The sequence below is a fragment of the Clupea harengus genome, chromosome 1, assembly GCF_900700415.2.
Source record: "Clupea harengus chromosome 1, Ch_v2.0.2, whole genome shotgun sequence".
Taxonomy (NCBI): Eukaryota; Metazoa; Chordata; class Actinopteri; order Clupeiformes; family Clupeidae; genus Clupea; species Clupea harengus.
Window position 1 is genome coordinate 12383048 of NC_045152.1, and position 22500 is coordinate 12405547.

Below are 22500 nucleotides of genomic sequence, written 5' to 3' on the forward strand. Positions count from 1 at the left end.
ATTTACGCTGTAGTGCATTTGTGTGAACGTGTATATATGTGTGTGGGGGGGGGGGGGACCCAGAGTCAGTGTGATGCAGGGGGCTTATTTGTGAGGGGAAAAAACTGTTCAGGTGGTCTTGATAGCCCGGAACCTTCTGCCAGATGGGAGTCTCTGAAATTGGTGGTGACCGGGATAGGAAGGATCAGCGATGATCTTGCTTGCTCTCTTGCTGGTCCTGGAGTGGAACAGGTCTAGGAGAGATGGCAGGTCGCAGCCTATGACCTTGTCGGCTGACCGAATGATCCGCCGCAGTCTGCCTTTGTCCTTGGCAGTAAAGGCAGCGAACCAGATGGTGATTGATGAGGTGAGGATGGACTCAATGATGGCTGTGTAGAACTCAACCATCACTTTCTGCGGCATGTTATATTTCTTTAGCTGCTGAAGGAAGCCCTTCCTCTGCTGGGCCTTCTTGATTGTGGAGGGGATGTTCTCCGCCCACCTTAGGTCCTGTGCCATAATTGTTTCCAGGAATCTGAAAGACTCCACAGTGAGACACAGTGGGACACATCTGCCTTGTCAAATCGTTGAGTCTAAGTTCAAACTCAATCCCGTTCTTGAATACAGACTGTAATACTGTAATATTCCAAAAGGCTTGTATCATCCACGGCCATCATGCAGATCTGTGGAAGCATTGGCTGTGTCCTGTGTTGCCTCAGATGAGGTTGCTGCTGATTGTTGATGTATTGACAACATGTTTTAACCAGGCTGAGCTGCCAAAGCATCCTCCACAGTTTATTGATTTGCCTATTCAGTAGTGGTACTTCGATCCCACTCTCTCTGTGTGCAGAAGAGGCTATGCTTGTTTTGCTTGTGTGTGTGTGTGTGTGTGCGTGTGTGTGTGTGTGTGTGTGTGTGTTTGTGTGTGTGTGTTTGTTTGCATATGCTTTTGGCACACATATAAACGTTGTCTGTGTATTGACATGAATGCGTGAGTATGTGTGTGTGTGTGTGTGTGTGTGTGTCTCTGTGTGTGTGTGTGTGTGTGTGTGTGTGCATGTGTGCGTGTGTGTGTTTGTTTTCTGTGTGTGTGTGTGTGTGTGTGTGTGTGTGTGTGTGTGTGTGTGTGTGTGTGTGTGTGTGTGTGTGTGTGTGTGTGTGTGCATATGCTTTTGGCACACATATAAATGTTGTCTGTGTTATGACATGAATGTGTGAGTATGTGTGTGTGTATTTCTGTCTGTGTGTGTGTGTGTGTGTGTGTGTGTGCGTGTGTGTGTTTGTGTCTGTGTGTGTGTGTGTGTGCATATGCTTTTGGCACACATATAAATGTTGTCTGTGTGATGACATAAATGCGTGAGTAGGTGTGTGTGTATTTCTGTCTGTGTGTTTGCGTGTGTGTGTGTGTGTGTGTGTGTGTGTGTGTGACTGTTCTGGCATCACCCCTCTCCAGCTGTGTGACGTTTGCGCTGGCATTTCCTTGTGTGTGTAATGGAGTTTGAATCATTACTCTGGTCAGTGTGGGGCAGCATGGGACACTAATTGGCCCGTTGATAGCTGGGAATCTAATTGTTTAACTGCGTGACGGTGGATATTAGAGATAATTGTCTCTGCTGCACCATGATGGGAGCAGACCTGATATAAAACGCCTCGTTTGACCCATGAACTTCCTGTAGTAGGAACGAGCCTGACAGAAAGGCATGTTGTTCTTAGAAGAGTTATGGACAAGAAGGGTGGGGTTACGTTCACACTCATTCATTTGGCAGACATTTACATTTGTTGATTATACATTGTTATATTTTCATTTATCATTCTCATTAAACATACAGCATATGCTTTGGTCCAAAGTGACTCACAGTACAGTAAAGATATATATTTTCATAAGTATGTATGTATGTAATGTATGTATGTACGTATGTGTGTGTGTGTGTTACTCTACCAGTTTAGCTACCGTAGCCTTCAACATATTAACATCGGTTAATACAGAAAACCAGTGTGTTAGAGGTTTCATTTGTTTTTCATGTGCCAGTTCCACTGTGGCTCTCTGGCATGCTGAAAAGAAAGCCATGAATTAGTTATTACACAGGGCGTGGATGAGGACAGGAATGACATCCAAAAACAACCACAACCACAACCACAGCCACAGCCACTGCCACAGGAACAACAGCTACAGCAAAGGATTTAAGGAAAAACAGATCACATCACATTCACACTAGATGTGTATTGGCATTGCTTTTTGCTCTTTCAAACATGTTATATATGCTAAATATCCTCAATATGCAGTCAGAGAGGCATAAGCACATAGTGCTTGCGTGTCCATTTGACTATATCCTTTATAAATATGCAGCCATAGGGGTACAAACACATAGTGCTTGCATGTCCACTTGACTACACTCGTGCAGCTCTTGGACTTGGACTTCAGAGGAAAGCAGCGGCAGTGGCGGGAGGCTGAATGTGTGTGAATGTGTGTGAATGTGTGTGAACACCATTGTGTCTTCTGTTACACCGGCACCTCACAGACACCTAATGAGAACTTGGTGCACCAGGACTGTTGGATTTGTGGCCCTAAGTCTGCTAATGATTTGCCCCCTCCCCCCCCCCCTTCACTTAGACCTTCAGTTCCGTCGCCATGGAGCCTGTGCTGTAGTCTGGGTGGCTCTTGTGTGTAATTGCCCTGTTGAAGGGGCAGGGGTAGGATTAGTGGAAGGTCTTTCCCTCAGTCTCATCGAGGGAGCATGAAGCCTGGTTTACCACTGCAGTCATAAATGTGCAGACCAAATGAAATGATTATGTTATTATATTATCTTGCCTTGTTATGTTCTCATTCTTTAGTGTTGAGGTTGTTGAGAATTGGTTTATTTAATTACAAAAATGGGGTGGTGGTGTTTACCAGTCCTATCGTGAATGCACTGACTACATTTTTTTGAATTGGCAGCACATTGCTACATTGACAGCTTCTCAATATTAGCTTGTTTTGTTGTAAAAGAGGTTGTCTTTTCTACACACAAAGGTGGTCGTTTACCTTCTAAAATCAATGGTGTTGTTGCAATACTGGAAGAACACACTGTTGTATTGCTTTTCTATCTAGACAGGTTTGTTGAAAAAGTGATTGATCTTTAGACTGGTGTAGTGTTGTAGACTACAGGCTCTGTAGTGTTCACAGGCTGCTTGCTGAGGAACAGGGAATGTCAGTGTGGGGCAGCATGGGGACGCTAATTGGCTCGTTGATAGCTGGGAATCTAATTGTTTAACTGCGTGACGGTGGATATTAGAGATAATTGTCTCTGCAGCACCACGATGGGAGCAGACCTGATGTAAAACGCCTCGTTTGACCGATGAACTTATAGTACAGTAAAGATATAGAATGTATGTATGTATGTATGTATGTATGTATGTATGTATGTATGTATGTATGTATGTATGTATGTATGTATGTATGTATGTATGTGTTAGGGGCTGCTTGCTGAGAAAGAGAGAATGTAAACCCAAGTTTGGTTGACTGTACAGGCTGTGTAGTCTAGACTCTAAACCTAGCTGTAGTGTTATAGACTACAGGCTGTGTAGTCTAGACTCTAAACCCAGCTGTAGTGTTATAGACTATGCGTGGTTGATTGTATAATAGAAGAGAAAGAAAGATAGAAAGAAAATAGCGGGACACGAGAATAATGACTTGTGAAAACAAAAGCAGTGTGAAGGAGAGACGGCTGCCAGGGGAGGAAGCTGACTGGGGTGTTTTATTGCTCTAGATAATGAAACTGGCTGCACTACGGGGTGTGTGTGTGTGTGTGTGTGTGTGTGTGTGTGTGTGTGTGTGTGTGTGTGTGTGTGTGTGTGTGTGTGTGTGTGTGTGTGTGTGCGTGAAGGTGTGCTGTATTGTTGTAGTGGCATCTCTGTCGACTCGCACCTGAGGTTTGTAGGTTTTAATTGAGTGGCACCGTCGGAAGGCGAGGCAAGGCGATTGAGCTCATATTTGGTCAGATCCCTGGAGTAATGAGGCTTTTATCTGTAATTTAGACAATTTGTGTGATTTTCAGAGAGCGGCAGTCTGCATAGAAACTCGTTAGGACTGCTTGAAAACACTGTTGAATGCTGCCGCTCTGAGAGATGAATGGGTGCGCAGGAACACGGCTGAGGTACAGACACACAGAGGAACAATAATCAACACGGCTGAGGTACAGACACACAGAGGAACACGGCTGAGGTACAGACACAGAGGAACAATAATGAACACGGCTGAGGTACAGACACAGAGGAACACGGCTGAGGTACAGACACACAGAGGAACAATAATCAACACGGCTGAGGTACAGACACACAGAGGAACACGGCTGAGGTACAGACACAGAGGAACAATAATGAACACGGCTGAGGTACAGACACAGAGGAACACGGCTGAGGTACAGACACACAGAGGAACAATAATCAACACGGCTGAGGTACAGACACACAGAGGAACACGGCTGAGGTACAGACACAGAGGAACAATAATGAACACGGCTGAGGTACAGACACAGAGGAACACGGCTGAGGTACAGACACACAGAGGAACAATAATCAACACGGCTGAGGTACAGACACACAGAGGAACACGGCTGAGGTACAGACACAGAGGAACAATAATGAACACGGCTGAGGTACAGACACAGAGGAACACGGCTGAGGTACAGACACACAGAGGAACAATAATCAACACGGCTGAGGTACAGACACACAGAGGAACACGGCTGAGGTACAGACACACAGAGGAGCAATAATGGGATCAAGGAGGCGAGGGTGACGGGGGGGGGGCTCTAATTTATGCTCCCCTACAGAAGATAAGGACTTACTAATGGAGGAAATGGCTATCAATTAATGAATGAAATTAGTGATCCTGAATGATTTTTCTCTGTGCCACTGACAGCACTGCAAGCACCTGGACCAAGTAGTACACCCAGGTTCACAAAGATCAAATAAGCATCACCATTTATCTGCAATGGCCAATTAGTGCAATACACACACACCCACACACACCCATAGGTGAAATATGCAGGGGCGCGTGTCCCAGAGCCTTCTTAGTGCTACGTCATTCATCAGTTAAACCTTACGCTATACCTTATCACCTTATTGATGTGTTTCACAGAGCTTTCTTAACGCTACGTCATTCATCAGTTAAACCTTACGCTATACCATATCACCTTTTCGATGTGTTTCCCAGAGCTTTCTTAACGCTACGTCATTCATAAGTACTGTACTGTACGCTGTACTTAAGGTAACTGTAGGAAGGTTTCTCCACTTAAGGGATAGTTTGGGAAACACGTGTCAAAAAATTAAAAAACTTTAGAAAAGTAAACATCTTCAGTAAGGTATACCTTTCAAGTCTTCATAAAACGTTATGAGTAACCATAACTAGGAGACCCACCCCTGGTTTCTTACATGCAAAATGAAAAGATCATGGCAGCACCTTCACTCTCCGCACCTGGTGTTTTTTCACCTCCAGCTAGGCCCACTTCAGAGGTGTGTTAAGAGATGTCTACCCCTGAGATCACCCCTCCCCCTGGTTAACACACAACAAGGGAAAGCACTATGGGGTCCCATGGGACATACCTACCCATGATGCATCTGTGTGAGCAGGTTTCTATTCCTCTCACTTTCTATCAGTTCATTTCAATTCAATTCAATACAAATATTACTGCAATAAATATGGCACAACAGACAGACCCAATGTTGCTCAAGCTTCACTAACTGTGGAGTGATCAGGAAATAATGCAGACTTCCCTCATCCAATCCACTGCTCTCCCGCTCTCTCCCTCCCTCCCTCTCTCTTTCTCTACATGAACATTAGCAGACAGGAGAGAGGGGAAGAGAAAGAGAGAGAGGAGGGGGGAAGAGAGGGAGAGAAAGAGAGAGAGAGGGAAAGAGAGGGAGAGAGAGAGGGAGAGGGAGAGAGATAAAGAGTTATCTCCTTCAGAGGTGTATGATTCCTCAAGTGCAATTTATACTCGGTTTTTACACAGAAACATAACACGTAAGTTACATAAAGGCTGTTGTAAGCCCCTATAAGCAGTCACGTAACACGTAAGTGCGTCCGCCAAAATTTCTCACTATGCAACAAAAACCACGGCGTGCCCACGCAGCCCGCAAAGACTGTGATTGGCTGCTAACCCCATCCTTTCAGTCTCACATTTCCGGTTTCATAGCATAATACCGCCATTTTTAAAGGCCAAGGCAAGACTAGAATGTTTTTGAATCATGAATAGCCTGCAGACCGTCTCACAAGCCTCTTCTTGTTGATTATGAACAAACATAACAGAAGAGGTCCGAAGATATGAGCATCTTTACAAACCCTCTTTAAACACTTATAAGGACGCTCAAATGACCGCGAATTCATGGAGAGAATAGGCTACTATCCCATTCTCACAGGAGAAATCAGCCAAAGCAATCTGAGCATATTTGTCAAACGCGATAAAAGATACTGCTCTGATATATTCCTATTCCATACTGAATATTCTGTTTAGATCAAAGGTTTGTTTTGACATACCGTCATATTTCAGATGATAGTTAGGTGATAGGCTATACTGTGTTGACATTTAAAAACCGTTGACTGCATTGTTTGGAGAGAACGCGCTAATTCACCGAACAAATACTTTCATATTCATTTTCCACCACTTGTTAGCCATGTCATCCATTCATATTGATGTGAATCAATCAATTGCACCCCTGAGGCAAGCGATAGAATGGAGCCTGGTCTGCTCATATACAAAAGTTAACATTAACGTGAAGTGGAGTTAACTTGCGGCCAACACCATTGTATTACAAGCACTGACATTCACTCGTGATGAGAAGGTACACCTGGCGATTCTCTCGCCTTATATCTTTCATCTTTGAATAATGTAACTTATAAACACGTCGTTTTAAAGCGCTGTGGCCGTCATTAAAATATGTATCAATAAACGAACTTCTGCATCATGTGATCTGTCTTTTTTCGCCACTGGTACTGGTACTTTCATATTCATTTTTCGCCACTTGTTAGTCATGTCATCCATTCATATCGATGTGAATCAATCAATACTAATACAACTTTAACTGTGATGTGTTTTTGTTTCATTTAGCAACTTATTTACTGTATAGCAGGTGCCCGTTGGTAAATAGCCTATTCCACATTTTATTTGCTTAAAACACACAGATGTAGGCTACTGTCAAATCAGAAAGAAAATCAGCTGTCACTCGGCTATTACCTGACCAATAGCCTACCTTTCAAACTCGGTGATAGTATTCACAACTAATTTGTCCTTCATTCTACCAAATATGATTAAACGGCATATGTTATTGTACACGTGAGGCAAGCGTGAGCCCGGTCTGCTCATACAAAAGCTATCAATAACGTGAAGTGGAGTTAACTTGCGGCCAACACATTGTATTACAAATACTGACAACATAGCTACACTCATGATGATAAGGTAGGCTTACACCCGTCCTTAAAAGATGTGTCAATAAACGAACTTCTGCATCATGTGATCTGTCTTTTTCGCCACTGGTACTGAATTGCCAACCTTTGTATTTCGTGTAACAAATGTATTCATTTTCCTTTGTCCCGCTGCAATAAATACGCTTACTTCACTCAACATTCAGAAGGGAAGGGAGATAACCCCGGAGTTAAGAATATAGATCACTTCGGCTCTGGAGCAGTAAACAAAAGTCTCCCCTGTAATCTCAGACTACGATTAGCAGGAAAGGTTAACAACAGGCTAATTAATAAAATACAATACTACTTAATAGACTAACAATCCAATATGTATTTGTTTGTGTTGTTGTTTAGTGCAATGGGGGTGTATGATCGTTATTGTCTATAAAGTAAGGCATTTTCAACAGAAAAATCTCCCGTTCATCGTGTCCATTCGCGTCATGGGGTAGACAAAAAAACGTTACTCCACCTACTGTTTTGGCGTTGAATCGCTTTACAACACGCACAACCCTTGGGGAACCTAAAGGAACTATAAATCAAAACAACTGCACTTATGTATCTTACGTGCGAACGTTTCCGCGTAAAAACCGAGTATAAAAGACCCTTCAGTCGCGTCTGTTGTCACTGTGTGTTTGAGATCCTCAGGGACAGGAGGTGTGTGTGTGTGTGTGTGTGTGTGTGTGTGTGTGTGTGTGTGTGTGTGTGTGTCTGTGTGTGTCTGTGTGTGTGTGTGTGTGTGTGTGTGTGTGTGTGCATCCAGCGAGTGCATGTGTGAACTTGCCCTGAGGTGCCCCCCACCTGTCTCTCTCTTTCTTCTTTCCTTTTCATCCCTCTGTTTCCCTCTCTCTCTCTCTCTCTCTCCCTCTCTTTGTTTGTATACTCCATGTATTAATCTCTCTCTTTCTCCCTCTCTCTCTCTCTTCCCCTCTGTTACTTCTCTTTCTCTTTCTCTGTGTCTCTCTTTATCTTTCCTTCTCTATCTACTCAGTGACCTCTCTCTCTCAAGTCTCTTGCTCGCCCTTCTCCCCTCGCTTTCTCTCTCTCTCTCACTCGGTCTCTCTCTCTGTCTCTGTCTCTCTCTCTGTCTCTCTATCTCTCTCTGTCTCTCCCTCTCTCTCTCTCCCTTTCTCTCTCTGTCTCTCCCTCTCCCTCTCTCCCTTTCTCTCTCTGTCTCTCTCTCTCCCTCTCTCTCTATCTCTCTGTCTCTCCCTCTCTCTCTCACTTTCTCTCTCTCTCTGTCTCTCCCTCTCTCTCTCTCTCTCTCTCTCTCTCTCTCTCTCACTTTCTCTCTCGCTTTGATACTCTTGGATGATTTATGTCACTGAGAAGCACAAATGAAAAAAGAATGTCCTATCTTTTTTCCTCTCTCTTTCTCTTTTTTCCTCTCTCTTTCTCTTCCTTCTCTCTCTCACTCTCTCTCACTCTCTCACTCCCTCTCTTTCCCTCTCTCCCTCCCCCCTCTCTCTGACACTGTCTGATGCTTTTACTTCTTTCCATTCTCTCAGAGGAATCACATAAAAAACAACTCTCTCACACACACACAAACACACACACACACACACACACACACTCACACACACACACAGGTCCCATAAGGGCAAACTGCTTTGTGCCCTTGGCAACGGCTCTGTTGTGTCTGAAGGTCATCCACCTGTCCAGGAAGGCTGTCTGGGGTTAACATTTCCATCTTAGGTGTGTGTGTGTGTGTAACATTTCCATTTTAGGTGTGTGAGAGAGAGAGAGAGAGAGAGAGAGAGAGAGAGTGTTTGTGCGTGTGTATCTGTGAGGGTGTGTGTTGGTGCTCCTGTTGTATTGATCAAGGCATCTGGTGTTTCTCAGTGGTTGTGTGTGTGTGTGTGGGTGTGTGTGTGTGTGTGTGTGTGTGTGTGTGTACTTAGATTAGAGCTCTCCCTGCCAGTGAGAGTGTGTCAAAGTTCAGTGTGACTGTAAGAAGTGGTGAACCTTTTAGCCGTGGCATCATAGGTTTGAAATATAGATGTGTGTGTGTGTGTGTGTGTGTGTGTGTGTGTGTGTGTGTGTGTGTGTGTGTGTGTGTGTGTGTGTGTGTGAGTGAGAGAGAGAGAGAGAGAGAGTGTGTCTATGCGTGTGGATATGCATGTGTTTGTAATTCAGAAGGGGTCTGAGTCTGTCTATGTGTGTATGTGTGTGTCTGGGGGCAGTGAGTCCCTGAGCCAAATCTCATGACAACAGCGGTGATTTACCGGAAAATATGTGGGTTGATGACGGCATTTGAAGTACAGAAGTGTTAGTTGGTATTGCGTAAGTGTTGATGTGTGTGTGTGTGTGAGAGAAAGAAAGTGTGTGTGTGTATGCGTGTGTTTACTCACAATACTCCCAACTGACTTTCGAAAATACGTAAGTTATCTCCTTCAGACTGAAGGGGTTTATGTGCGCTAGTCCTCTCCTTAGATGATACACATAGGCACCCCTCATAACAGAATATCGTCAGAAAATACATCATTATTTGCAGCGTGCTGAAAAACACCCACTTTTGGTTGGATTGATCTTCAGGCACACACACACACAAACACACTCTGTAGGAGTTTTAGGAAATGAGCATCATGGACTACGGACTTCAGAAAAGAATAAAAACCCTCTGTGGCCTGTGTAGGACATTAGAAGTGTGTGAATGAGAACCCTCTGTGGCCTGCGTAGGACATTAGAAGTGTGTGAATGAGAAGCCGTCCAACAGTCTTACATGAATGTGATGAGATGGATGAGGATAGAGGTCATCTGACTAGAGGTCATCTGAATAGAGGTCATCTGAATAGAGGTCATCTGACTAGAGGTCATCTGAGAGGCCTGTGTCTACTACTGTCGGCCTCATCAAGAGGTGGCGGAGCCACTGTGAGAAAAAGATCTTGAGAGGTCAAGCGGTCAAGAGGTCAAGGTATGTTTAGCCTATTTGACCCAATGGGTAGCTGTGGAAGTGGACATGGTGCTGACATGCTTAGCAGAGATGATGTATGTGGTTTCCATAGATACTTCCTGCTGGTAAGAGGTAATGTGAACTAAACATCACTAGTGAATGAGGAGGAGAAGGGGGAGGGGCTTCGGTGAGGTAGTAGGGGAGGTAATGTGGAAGTGGGGGCGAGTAAGAGCTGTCAATCATTCACATCAGATACTGGCAACTTTTGTCATAAAAAATAGTTCATTCTATAAAGTTTGGATGCTGTAAGTGTTACCAGTGGATGCTGTTACTGTAGGTTAGGTAGGCATTAAGATACTGACTGATGATGTTGTTCCATAGTAATAGCAATAGCTTAGTAATGACACACCCCACAACCTAATTAAGATTTCAGGGCTGAGGTAGAAGTGCTCCTATTAAGGTCCGAAGAATGATCCAGATTAAGGAGGATTAGGGGGAGACACAGCCATGACAGTCCGCTCAGTCAGGTTTGGTTTAGGGTTAGTTGATGGCTCTCATCATAGATGTGACCTGAAGGGATATGGGGTTATGGAATGTTTCAGGGAAAGAGTTGCTGTAGATGTATGTAGCTGGGGCAGTTGATGTGGAGGGGTTGTATGAGTATAGCTGGTGAGTGTTGTTTGTTTGTCTAGTTTTAGACTGAAGTAGGAGAGGCAGACAGGCTGCTGTTGTTGTTGTTGTTGTTATTTTGGGAGGAGGGGAGAGGGTCTGGAGAACCCATGGAAGGGTCCCACTTGCCTCACCTGCACATCAGCAGCTCTGGATTTACATTTGTTCATTGTTCTCCTGGAATGCATTAATCCTCAAGTGCCTATAATCCTCAAATGCTCCCCTTTTCAAGTTTGGATTAGGAGTGTGTGTGTTCGTGTGTGTGTGTGTGTGTTTGTGTGTGTGTGTGTGTGTGTGTGTGTGTGTGTGTGTGTGTGTTTGTGTGTGTTTGTGCGAGTGCGAGTGCGTGTGCGTGTGCGTGTGCGTGTGCGTGTGTGTGTGGTACAATGCTTTCTCTTCTTTGTGAATATGAATCCAACACAAAAGTGAGGAGAAGAGAATGGTGGTGAGATGTGTGTCCCCTGGATGGTATCTTACAAGATGTCTGATCGAAGTGTGTGTGTGTGTGTGGAGTTACGAAAATACCCTGAAATAGCACAATGGCTTTAAGTTCAGTGTGTTGTTAAGGTTTTAGTCTGTGCTGTTATACGCGTAGCTTAGTAATACGGCTTTGCAAGGATAAGCCAAGCATAACATAACCCCCAGGTCCCCTCTGACCGTTTCCATGGCGCTATGATAGAAACAAAACAACAACCTGCGAGTGAATGTCACAGACTGTGAACCCAGATGGAATTACAGTCAAACAGATTTGTTGTAATCTCATTATTTACAGTCAGCTACTGTTTGGCTTGATGTTTTTTTGTCATGCCTGATTGAAAACAAAAATCGATCGATCTGTCTTTTTTCCCCGCGCCCTTCCTCTGTGTCCACGCCTCTCTGATCTGGTCTCATCCCAGGCCGCCGCTGCAGTCGATGCCAGGGGTTGAGAAAAAGGTCACTCCTCGTGTTGTTCTTGTGTGAGCTGCCCTTTTAGCTCACACTGTATTTGTCATAGTTCTGCCCAACACAAGATGTTAGATTCCATGGCTAAAAGTAGCTGTTAGCTATTATTTATACATTCTCAAGTGAGCTGGCTTTACTTTCTGATAACTATCACAGTAATACTGTACACGCTGCCCTGAGAAGCAGAACACGGTCTTTTTGACCCTCCAGGGATCTGTAATCAGCATTTTATGTTTCAATATACTTTCTTTATCACCAATTTCCTCTTTTAGTTATCACCAGGAAAAGATGGTAAATTCGTTGTGTTATTGGCTGGAGACTTCCCACAGCGGCCAATCCTAATGCTATCTCCTGTCTGAGACTGACCTGGTTCTCCACATCTCTCTCTCTCTCTCTCCGTCTATGCTTTTTATGTCTCTCTCTCTCTCTCTCACTCTTAATGTCTCTTTCTATCTCTCTCCCTCTCTCTCCCTCTCTCCCTCTCTCTATCTCTGTATGTTGTACCTCTGCCTCCTTAAACAGCATCTCATCCCTGAGCCTGAGCTGGTTCTCCATGTCTCTCTCTCTCTCTCTCTCTCCCTCTCTCTCTCTCTCTCTCCCTCTCCTTCTCCCTTTCTCCCTTTCTCTCTCTCTATATGTTGTACCTCTGCCTCCTTAAACAGCATCTCCCCCCCCCTGAGCTGGTTCTCCATGTCTCTTGGGTCATCAGTCTGCAGTGCTGTGCCTACTTCTACTCATCAAAGTCATCAAAATCATCAAAGATTAGGCAGGGTTGGGGTTATTCTCGCTTACACACACACACACACACACACACACACAGATGTGTGTGTGTGTGTGTGTGAGAGAGTGTATTCTTAGCTGTGGGAACAGCAGTAAAGAGCAGACTGGGCACACACAGGAGCTGCTAATGAAAGGGAATTATGCAGGAGCTGTAAGCTCAGACACGGGCCCTACACTTTCCACTGAAGTTTGCCAGGAAAAATACCCATGCACAGCCAGATAAGATCTGGAGTGTGTGTGTGTGTGTGTGTGTGTGTGTGTGTGTGTGTGTGTGTGTGTGTGTGTGTGTGCATGTGCGTGTGCGTGTGTGTGAGCGAGACTGAGAGTGTCTGTGCTCTAATCTATAAGGAGGGTCGGGGTGGGGTGCTGCAATGTTTTAAACCAACTTTTTGGGCTTGATTGATTTTTTTTTCTAGAGTCAGGAAAAAGTGAACTCCCCAGTGGATTAAAACAATGGAAAATGTGGTGGACATACCACCCCCTATTCTCTCCCTTCCTCCCCTAACTCCCTCTCTCCCTCCCTCTCTACCTTTCTCTCTCCTCCTTGTCTCCCTCCATCTTTACCTCTCTCTCTCCTCCCTGTCTCCCTCTCTCTCTACCTCTCTCTCCTCCCTGTCTCCCTCCCTCTCTACCTCTCTCTCTCCTCCCTGTCTCCCTCCATCTCTACCTCTCTCTCTCATCCCTCTGTACCTCTCCCTTGTCCCCACATGTCTTTGCCACGCCATGCCATCCTTGGCTGGGACCCCAGAAACCTTGACACCCTTTATGTGTGCCAGCCTGCCACATCACATCACGGCATCACTTGGGGTACTAATGTGTGATTGGCTCTAATGAGGCAAGGCTCTGGAGAGAGAGAGAGAGAGAGAGAGAGAGAGAGAGAGAGAGGAGAGAGTGAGAGGGACAGAGAGAGGGAGAGAGAGAGAGGGGGGAGAGAGATGAGAGGAGAAGAAAGTAGAGGGAGACAGAGAGGAAGATGAAGAGAGAGGAAGAGGGAGACAGAGAGGGCGAGGAGGAGAGAGAGGATGAGAGAAAGAAAGAGGGGTGCATAGAGGGAGAGGAAGAGAGAAAAAGAGAGGGAGACAGAGAGAGAGAGGAAGAGAGAGGGATGGTTGGTTTTCTTGTGTGCTCTGACAGCTGTTCTGATGTCAGCTATGAGACAAAACAAAAGCATTGACAAACCCTACAACTACACACACACACACACACACACACACACACACACACACACACACACACACACACACACACACACACACACACACACACACACACTCACACACACACGGTGTCTTATGCTCTGGGAATTGGTAAACAGATGTGTTGGCTGGGCCTGGTGTTTACTCCACACTACTGGCTGCTTCACCACTGATTGCCTTGTAGTTTTAAAGGGCAGCATCGGCAGCTCCAATCTCAACATGCTATTAGTTTTCTTTCCTGTTCCACAAAAACAACTCCAGATGATGTTCAGCTCAGGTGCTTCTTATTCCCCACTGAGGAACTAGCGCACACGTAGCATTAGCACAGATTCGACGCGCTACCCTGCAGACACACACATGAATATATGCATGTGTGCTCACGTGCGCTGAATACTGTATGTGTGTGTTCAGGATATGCCCAGGCACATATATGTCTGTATGTATGTTTTAGTTGTCAGGCACATGTAGTGTTTGTATATACTGTGGCCAGGCATATCCATATGTCTGTACAGTGTGTGTGTGTGTGTGTGTGTTGATGTGCTGTATGTGTGTGTGTGTGTGTGTGTGTGTGTCTCTGTGTGTGTACTGTGTGTGTGTGTGTGTGTTGATGTGCTGTGTGTGTGTGTCTGTGTGTGTGTGTGTGTGTGTGTGTGTGTGTGTGTGTGTGTGTGTGTGTGTGTGTGTGTGTGTGTGTTGATGGGCTGTATGTGGGTATTTGTAGGAAGGGAGGGGCCCCCCCTGAGGGTTTGGGCTCTGCGGGTGGGCGACAGCTCTTGCTGTGTTTACTCCACGTGGGCTCCTCTTCCCTCTACGCCTGTCTTGTGCTTCTTCACGCTAATTATGCTGGAAATGAATGTGTTCCTTCAGGAAAAGAGAGAGCCCACCCAGGCCTTTCCATAGAGGCATTGAGGATGACTACAGGGTTGAAGTGTGTACTTTCATGGTTAAAGGAACAAAAAATATTTCGGACACATCAAATCAAAAGGAAGATGACATCACAAGTTCTTCTAATTTCTAATTCTAATTCTAATTCTAAAACGCATCATGTTAGAACCAAAATGAATACCAAACCTCACCAAATGCTTGGACAAATTATATTACAACCTAGATTACGACCAACAACTGGCGTCACCCCGAACTCACTAAATGTTTGACCATGTCGTATTAAAATGCAGATGAACACAAACCAGGTGACAAATGTAGGCCACATCAAATCAAACCCCACATCACCACCACCACCAACATGACCTAAGCACTGCACCTAAGTGGTGGGGAAGAGAAATAGCTGTTCCCTGGCTGATCTCCACCTTCTAACAAGCTTCCTTTCATCCTCTGCTGAAGGCTCAAGCCAGCGAAGCGCAAACTCTCTCTGCATCTCACCTCTCCTCTCCGGAGAGGTTCAAATGGCGGCCTCGTGTGCTTCAAAAGAGTTTGGGGTCACGGAGAGGTCAGACCCTCATTACTGATGCCTGACCAGCTCCATCTGACAGATTAGCTCAGAGAGACCAGACGCTGCTCGAGGGGAGCAGTCGTGTAAAGATCAGACACTGTAGACACTGTTGAAAGGCCTTCATCTTCGCCCTGGAAGATGGCAGTTAAGCTGAGATCTTCATGTACCCTTCATGTTGAATTTTTACCTGCTACACAAGGCTGACAGGAACTGTTATAAACACCTTTTCGCTCAGGCCTACATGCATACACTTCATAAACGCCTATATGCTCTGGCCTACATACATACATACACTTCATAAACGCCTATATGCTGTGGCCTACATACATACACTTCATAAACGCCTATATGCTCTGGGCTACATACATACACTTCATAAACACCTACTGTATATGCTCTGGCCTACATGCATACACTTCATAAACGCCTATATGCTCTGGCCTACATACATGCCCCTTATAAATACCTGTTGACTCTGAACTATATGCATGCCTGTAGTAGGTGTCAACAGCCATTTAGTAAGGTACAGATGTTTTATGTAAAGCCTAAACACTTTAATGTTTACTCTCTCTCTCCCTCTCCCTGTCTCCCTCTCTCTGTCTCTCCCTCTCTCTCTCCCTCTCTCTGTCTCCCTCTCTCTGTCTCTCTCTCTTTCTTTCCCTCTCCCTGTCTCCTTCTCTCTCTCTCTCTCCCTCTCTCTCTCTCTCTTTCTCTCTCCTTCCCTCTCTCTCTCTCTCTCTCTCTCTCTCTCTTTCTCTCTCTCTCTCTCAGCCATGCATCAGGTCATGGACACCCTGAGTGACAGCACCAGCTCCACTACGGCCAACGACCTTGACCTCATATTCCTCAAGGGCATCATGGAGAGTCCAGTGGTGAGCCAATCAGATTGCTCTATTTGATTCCATCTTTATGTTTTCCTGAGAAAGAATGTCCATGTCCGTGTCCTTAATGTCCATCAATCGGGTTTTTCTGATACCTGCTTCAGGGACCAGTTTTCAGTCTTTTGCAGTTTGACAGCCTGCTGCTTCCATGTTATGACTACCAAGAGGTTCACATTTAAGAGTTTTTTTCTGTCCCCCTGTCTGAAAACAGAGACGTATAATGCGGCCGTTAAGGAATAATTGACGGCTACTGTGTGAAAGCCTGTGAACTGGCTGGCTTTAGAATATATGGCCCTCAGAGAAAAGCCCCCATTCTGTGTGCTGATAAGACCAAAGCATAATCATCACACAGGGAAGGAGGACTTTAACAGCACCTACACGCTTCTACATAGAAATACACAAACACACACATACACACACACACTCACACATACACACACAAACACACACATACACACACACACTCACACATACACACACAAACAGACACATACACACACACACTCACACATACTCACACAGTCTCTCTCTTTCTCTCTCTCTCTCTTGCACTTGCACTTGCACACGCACACACACATACACACACACAGTCTCTCTCTTTCTCTCTCTCTCGCACTTGCACACACACACATACCCACAGTCTCTCTCTCTCTCTCTCTCTTGCACACACACACATACACACACACACACACAGTCTCTCTCTCTCTCTCTCACTCTCTCTCTCACGCTCTCTCTTGCACACACACACACAGACACACACACACACAGAGTATCTCATCAAAAACAGGAAAATATCAGGGAAGTGGTGACTCAGGGGGGACGGGAGCTCTTTTGAAGGACACTATTTCCAGACAGACACGCACACACACACACACACACACGCACACACACACACACACACACACACACCGAGTCTCTCTCTCTCTCTCTTGAACACACACACACACACACACACACAGTCTCTCTCTCTCTCTCTTGAACACACACACACACACACACACACACACACCCAGTCTCTCTCTCTCTCTCTCGCTCTCTCTTGAACACACACACACACAAACACACACACACCCAGTCTCTCTCTCTCTCTCTCTCTCTTGAATACACACACACACACACACACACAGTCTCTCTCTCTCTCTCTCTTGAACACACACACACACACACACACACACACACCCAGTCTCTCTCTCTCTCTCTCTCGCTCTCTCTTGAACACACACACACACAAACACACACACACCCAGTCTCTCTCTCTCTCTCTCTCTCTTGAACACAGACACACACACACACACCGAGGGAGAAAGAGACTGATGAAAAGAGCACTCCCTCTGATGTGCTCTGCGACCCGTTGACTGATCATTTCTCTACTCTCCTCTTTTCCCCAAACATCCCTTTCTGCACGTGAGGAGGTGACCAGACAGCCATACAGCCTTTCAGCGGGCCCCCTGTCACCTGACTGCATAAGCCAGTGTGATGGCGTCTGTCAGGGATTTTCCCCAGAGAGAAAGAGTGCGTTTGCTGCCTGTTGGCCGCCGTTTAAGAGATCTTCAGCCGCCATCTAGGTTTAGCTTCACTATGATGACCAAGAAATTCTGCAAATGGTGGAAAATAAAAAATAAGCTTAGATTTGGGGTTAAGTTTAGGGTCAGGTACAGGTATAGTATATGCAAATTAGGTGAAGCTGACAGTTATGGTAGAAGTTTGTTGAGTGCTTGTTAAATACTTCTTGATGGGTTGCTGACTCAGAAAATGCACAGTTAAAATGAGGTGTTGCATCTCTTGTGGAGTATGCACATCTAACAGTAGATGTTACTATCTCTTGTGGAGTATGCACATCTAACAGTAGATGTTACTATCTCTTGTGGAGTATGCACACCTAACAGTAGATGTTACTATCTCTTGTGGAGTATGCACATCAAACAGTGGATGTTACTATCTCTTGTGGAGTGTGCACATCTAACAGTAGATGTTACTATCTCTTGTGGAGTATGCACATCTATCAGCTCGTCCACATTAAGAGCGCCCCTATCCTCTTTACATAGATAGATAGATAGATAGATAGATAGATAGATAGATAGATAGATGGATACTTTATTAATCCTGAGGGAAATTTAGGTCATCCAGTAGCTTATACACTTAACTTAACTCACAAACATACATACATAAATCACATACACACAGGCAGAACATGTTCACAGGGAGTGGGGTGTTTACAGATACAGGATAGATCTGCCCTATAGTACAGTGTGCATTGATTTGTGACAGTGTTGATGTCTACGAGGAAAGTAGTGCAAAGAGTGCAGAGAGATAGTGTTCGTGTGCTTGTATGGATAGTGCAAAGATAGAGTACTTGTGCTTGTGTGTGTGAGAATAGTGCAAAGTCATATAAATAGTAAAGTCTGTGCAAGGGGCTAGTATAGCCAGTAAAAGGATGGACAGTGGGATGGAGTATAATGAGATGAAAAGACATTACATTTACATTACATTTACAGTTGCTTTTGTTCAAAGTGTGTTTACAGCACACGTAAATGACACATATTTATGCGTGTGCATCCAGGGAATCAAACCCCTTATTACCACCTTACTTTACCAGTTCAGATGCAGAGGACAGATAACCTTTGTGTTATTGCCACCTTACTTTACAGCTGCAGAGGACAGATGTGCAGAATAACCGGCAGGGACATTGTTGCACACCTACATTATTGTTGTTTATGTCTCCTTCGGTCTGGCTACTAGCAACAAAGGATGTTGACTGTGACACTTTTTTTCTTTTTTTTCTTTTTGGAGGTTTCCTGCTTGTTGTTATATCTATGGTTGGTATGGTTGTTATATTGGTTAGGTTGTTGTTATATCTATGGTTGGTATAATTGTTATATTGGTTAGGTTGTTGTTATATCTATGGTTGGTATAATTGTTATATTGTTTAGGTTGTTGTTGTATCTATGGTTGTTATATTGGTTGGGTTGCTGGCTGTGCATCAGTACTTGCGTGTGACAGTGAGAGGATTGGCCGCTGTGGGAAGTCCCCAACCAGGAGCGCAAGGAATTTACCATCTTTTCCTGTTTATAGCTAAAAGAGGAAATTGGTGATAAAGAAAGCTCAGAAGTATATTGAAACATAAAATGCTGATTACAGATCCCTGGAGGGTCAAAAAGACTGTGTTCTGCTCCCCAGGGCAGCGTGTACAGTATTACTGTGATAGTTATCAGAAAGTAAAGCCAGCTCACTTGAGAATGTATAAATAATAGCTAACAGCTACTTTTAGCCATGACAAAGTCATAAATCAGTACTTGCTCAGCCCCAGAGGCACACAAGCAGTCACCGGCCGCCTGGGCTGCATTTATGCTTTTATACAAAGAGGATTACAGCAGAGCCAAGGTGTGAGTTTGTCTCTGCTGAGTGTCATGTAGAGCAGATGTGTGTATTGCTCTTTGCACCTTCCTGCCCAGGGGCTGAGGACAATCATGCACATGCACACACACACACACACACACACACACACACACACACACACACATTTTTTCCAGCAGGCATCCCTCTTTTTACCCTGTTTAAGACAAGACCATACTGCCCTACTGCCTCTGGTTGACATGTGTCTAATACTTCTTCAAAGTCACAGTGACTGACATCTGCCTAGCAACAAAATAAAAAATAATTCATACAGATCATACTCAGACAGATCTACGCCCCTAACGTTACTGCTAGTTAGCTATCGCTAGTTTTCTACTGTTTTGGAACCAGCCTCCGTGTTTCATGTTCCAGCCTGAAATAATTCCTGTTCCAGACAACCTTTTATGTAAGTTTTGTTCACTTAGCTGCATGATTTGTTGCTGTTATTTATTTCAATTGGCTCAGGCACCAAAAGGAAGCACCGAAATCTGCGCGACATTTCGGTCCGGGTAGGTACCGGTTGTATAGGAACCGGTGCCATATTGGAACCAGTTCTCGGTACCAAACCCTAGTAATGACACAGAGGTCATGGTATTTTTCATGTGCAGTCTCACATGGAAATGTACAATGTATTGAGTGTGTGCGTGTAGGATTTGAGTATGGCTCATATAGTTGCTCTTGGTCTTGTGTGTGTGTGGTTGATGAATCTCCACCACAAAGCATTTCTTTCAAAAATGCTGTATGGTGAGTCCTGCCTGTCTCTATGCCTGCTTGTCTGACTCTATGCCTGCTTGTCTGTCTCTTGCCTGACAGTCTACCAGTCTACCAGCTTTGAGCCCAAAGGTCAGTCATTCTTGGGCAGCATAAAGATGAGAATGCAGAGCACAGATGCCTTAAAATATTCTAGAATATTCTAAACTGATCTGTGGTGGAGCGTAGGATTGTTCTAGACTGCCACAAGAGGTGCATCAGAATGTTCTGGACTGCCCCTGTGATCCTTCACAATGCTCCAGCACGCTGTAAGGTCCAGTACAACTCTGTGATCAGCCAGCTGCTTGTCTGTTGACAGACAGCGAGGAGAGGAGCGGAGCAAAGAGTCGCTCCCTTGCCGGCCTGTAAACAAATAAATAAACATAGTAAATAAAACAACAGCAGCTGCCAGATCAGACAACAGCCAGCCTGAGCAAGCACCTCCCCACAGGGACACACTGGGCCATCGCCAACGGAAACAAACACGTAGGCTATTTCTGTCTAGCCGTCAGGCTCAGCCCACCAGTAAACTGTTAGCGGTAGCCTAGCACCCAGACTGCAGGTGAATGAAGCAAACTGTTAGCGGTAGCCTTGCGCCCAGACTGCAGGTCAATGAAGTGAACCGTTAGCGGTAGCCTAGCACCCAGACTGCAGATGAATGAAGCAAACCGTTAGCGGTAGCCTAGCGCACAGACTGCAGGTGAATGAAGCAAACCGTTAGCGGTAGCCTAGCGCACAGACTGCCAGATCTGGGCCAGAACTTCTTCAGAATCATCTAGGGCCAACAGAGGTGTAAAGAGGGAATGAGGAGCGGAGAGAAGAGAGGAGAGGAAGACAGGAGGAGAGAGAAGGGGAGAGGAGAGGATGAGAGAGAAGGGGAGAGGAGGAGAGGAAAGAAGAGGGATGTCTAAAGAAGGAAACAGAAGCGGATGGAGAGGAGAGGAGGGGAAAGGAGAGAAAGAGAGGAGAGGAAAGGGGAGGAGGAGTAGAGGAGAGGAAAGGAATGTAGGAAAATAGGAAAGGATAGAAGAGGAGAGGAGAGGAGAGGAGAGGAGAGTGTGTTGGGGTGTGTAGAGGTGAAGTTCCTGTGGTGAGATGTAAATGCAATCAGCCTTCAGAACCCTTCCAGACTCAGGGAAGCAGAGGGAGTGAAATATAGATTGCAGCTGAAATATTCATGCTTCCTCACGCTTACACACTGAAGTAGAGTGAGTGTGTGTGGCTCTCTCTCCCTCTGTGTGTGTGTGTGTGTGTGTGTGTGTGTGTGTGTGTGTGTATGTATGTGTTAGTGAGTGAATGCTTAACCACACTCACACAAAGGGGTGTAGTGGGTCACATGGGAGAACTCTAGTCATCTGACTCTGTAGCCTTTTCCCCTCTAAATGCAGCTAAGTTTTTTTTAATCGAGACCGTGTTCTTTTAATATACTTGTGTGTGTATGCTGCTTGCACATGTGTGTATGTCTGTGTGTGTGAATGCATACGTGTGGGTCTGTGTGTGTTAGCTCTCTTCTCCCTAAAGGGATTAGCAGAAACACTGTGGTCCGCTGGCAGGGGGAAAGGACTAATCACATGGCAACGCAACGCTTAACCTGTCTCATCTCTCACAGCGTGACTTTTCAATGTGTGTGTGTGTGTGTGTGGTTGGGTGGTTGTGTGTGTGTGTGTGTGTGTGTGTGTGTGTGTGTGTGTGTGGTTGTGTGTGTGTGTGTGTGTGTGTGTGTGTGTGTGGTTGTGTGTGTGTGTGGTTGTGTGTGTGTGTGTGTGTGTGTGTGTGTGTGTGTGTGTGTGTGTGTGTGTGTTATATCAGGGGCCATGTACAAAATACATGAATCTCCAATAGGAAGAAAGATGCTTTGCACCAGGTTTAGCTCCTAGCTCATTTCAGTCTGTAGTCCCTGGGCAGGTGAAGGAAACAATAAAACACAGAGCAAAGTCTAATAGCAGCACTGCAAATAGGCCAACATCCTATTCATACCAACACAGGCACACACACAGGCACACACACACACACACACACACACACACACACACACACACACACACACACACACACACACACATGTATTACATACATACAGTCTGTTATAAAAACAGGTAATCAGAATGTCAAATTAAGGCTGACAAGAC

General features: G+C 45.2%; 1 protein-coding gene across 3 annotated transcripts in view; it reads left to right on the plus strand.

The window, feature by feature from the left end:
• mpp2b (membrane palmitoylated protein 2b) overlaps positions 1 to 22500 on the plus strand; it is a 55134-nt gene that overhangs the window by 15488 nt on the left and 17146 nt on the right. For all 3 annotated transcript variants that reach the window (XM_031567744.1, XM_031567756.1, XM_031567751.2), the window contains exon 3: positions 16119 to 16219. In XM_031567744.1, the coding sequence (XP_031423604.1) occupies positions 16119 to 16219 (101 nt within the window). The remainder of the gene's footprint in view (positions 1 to 16118; positions 16220 to 22500) is intronic.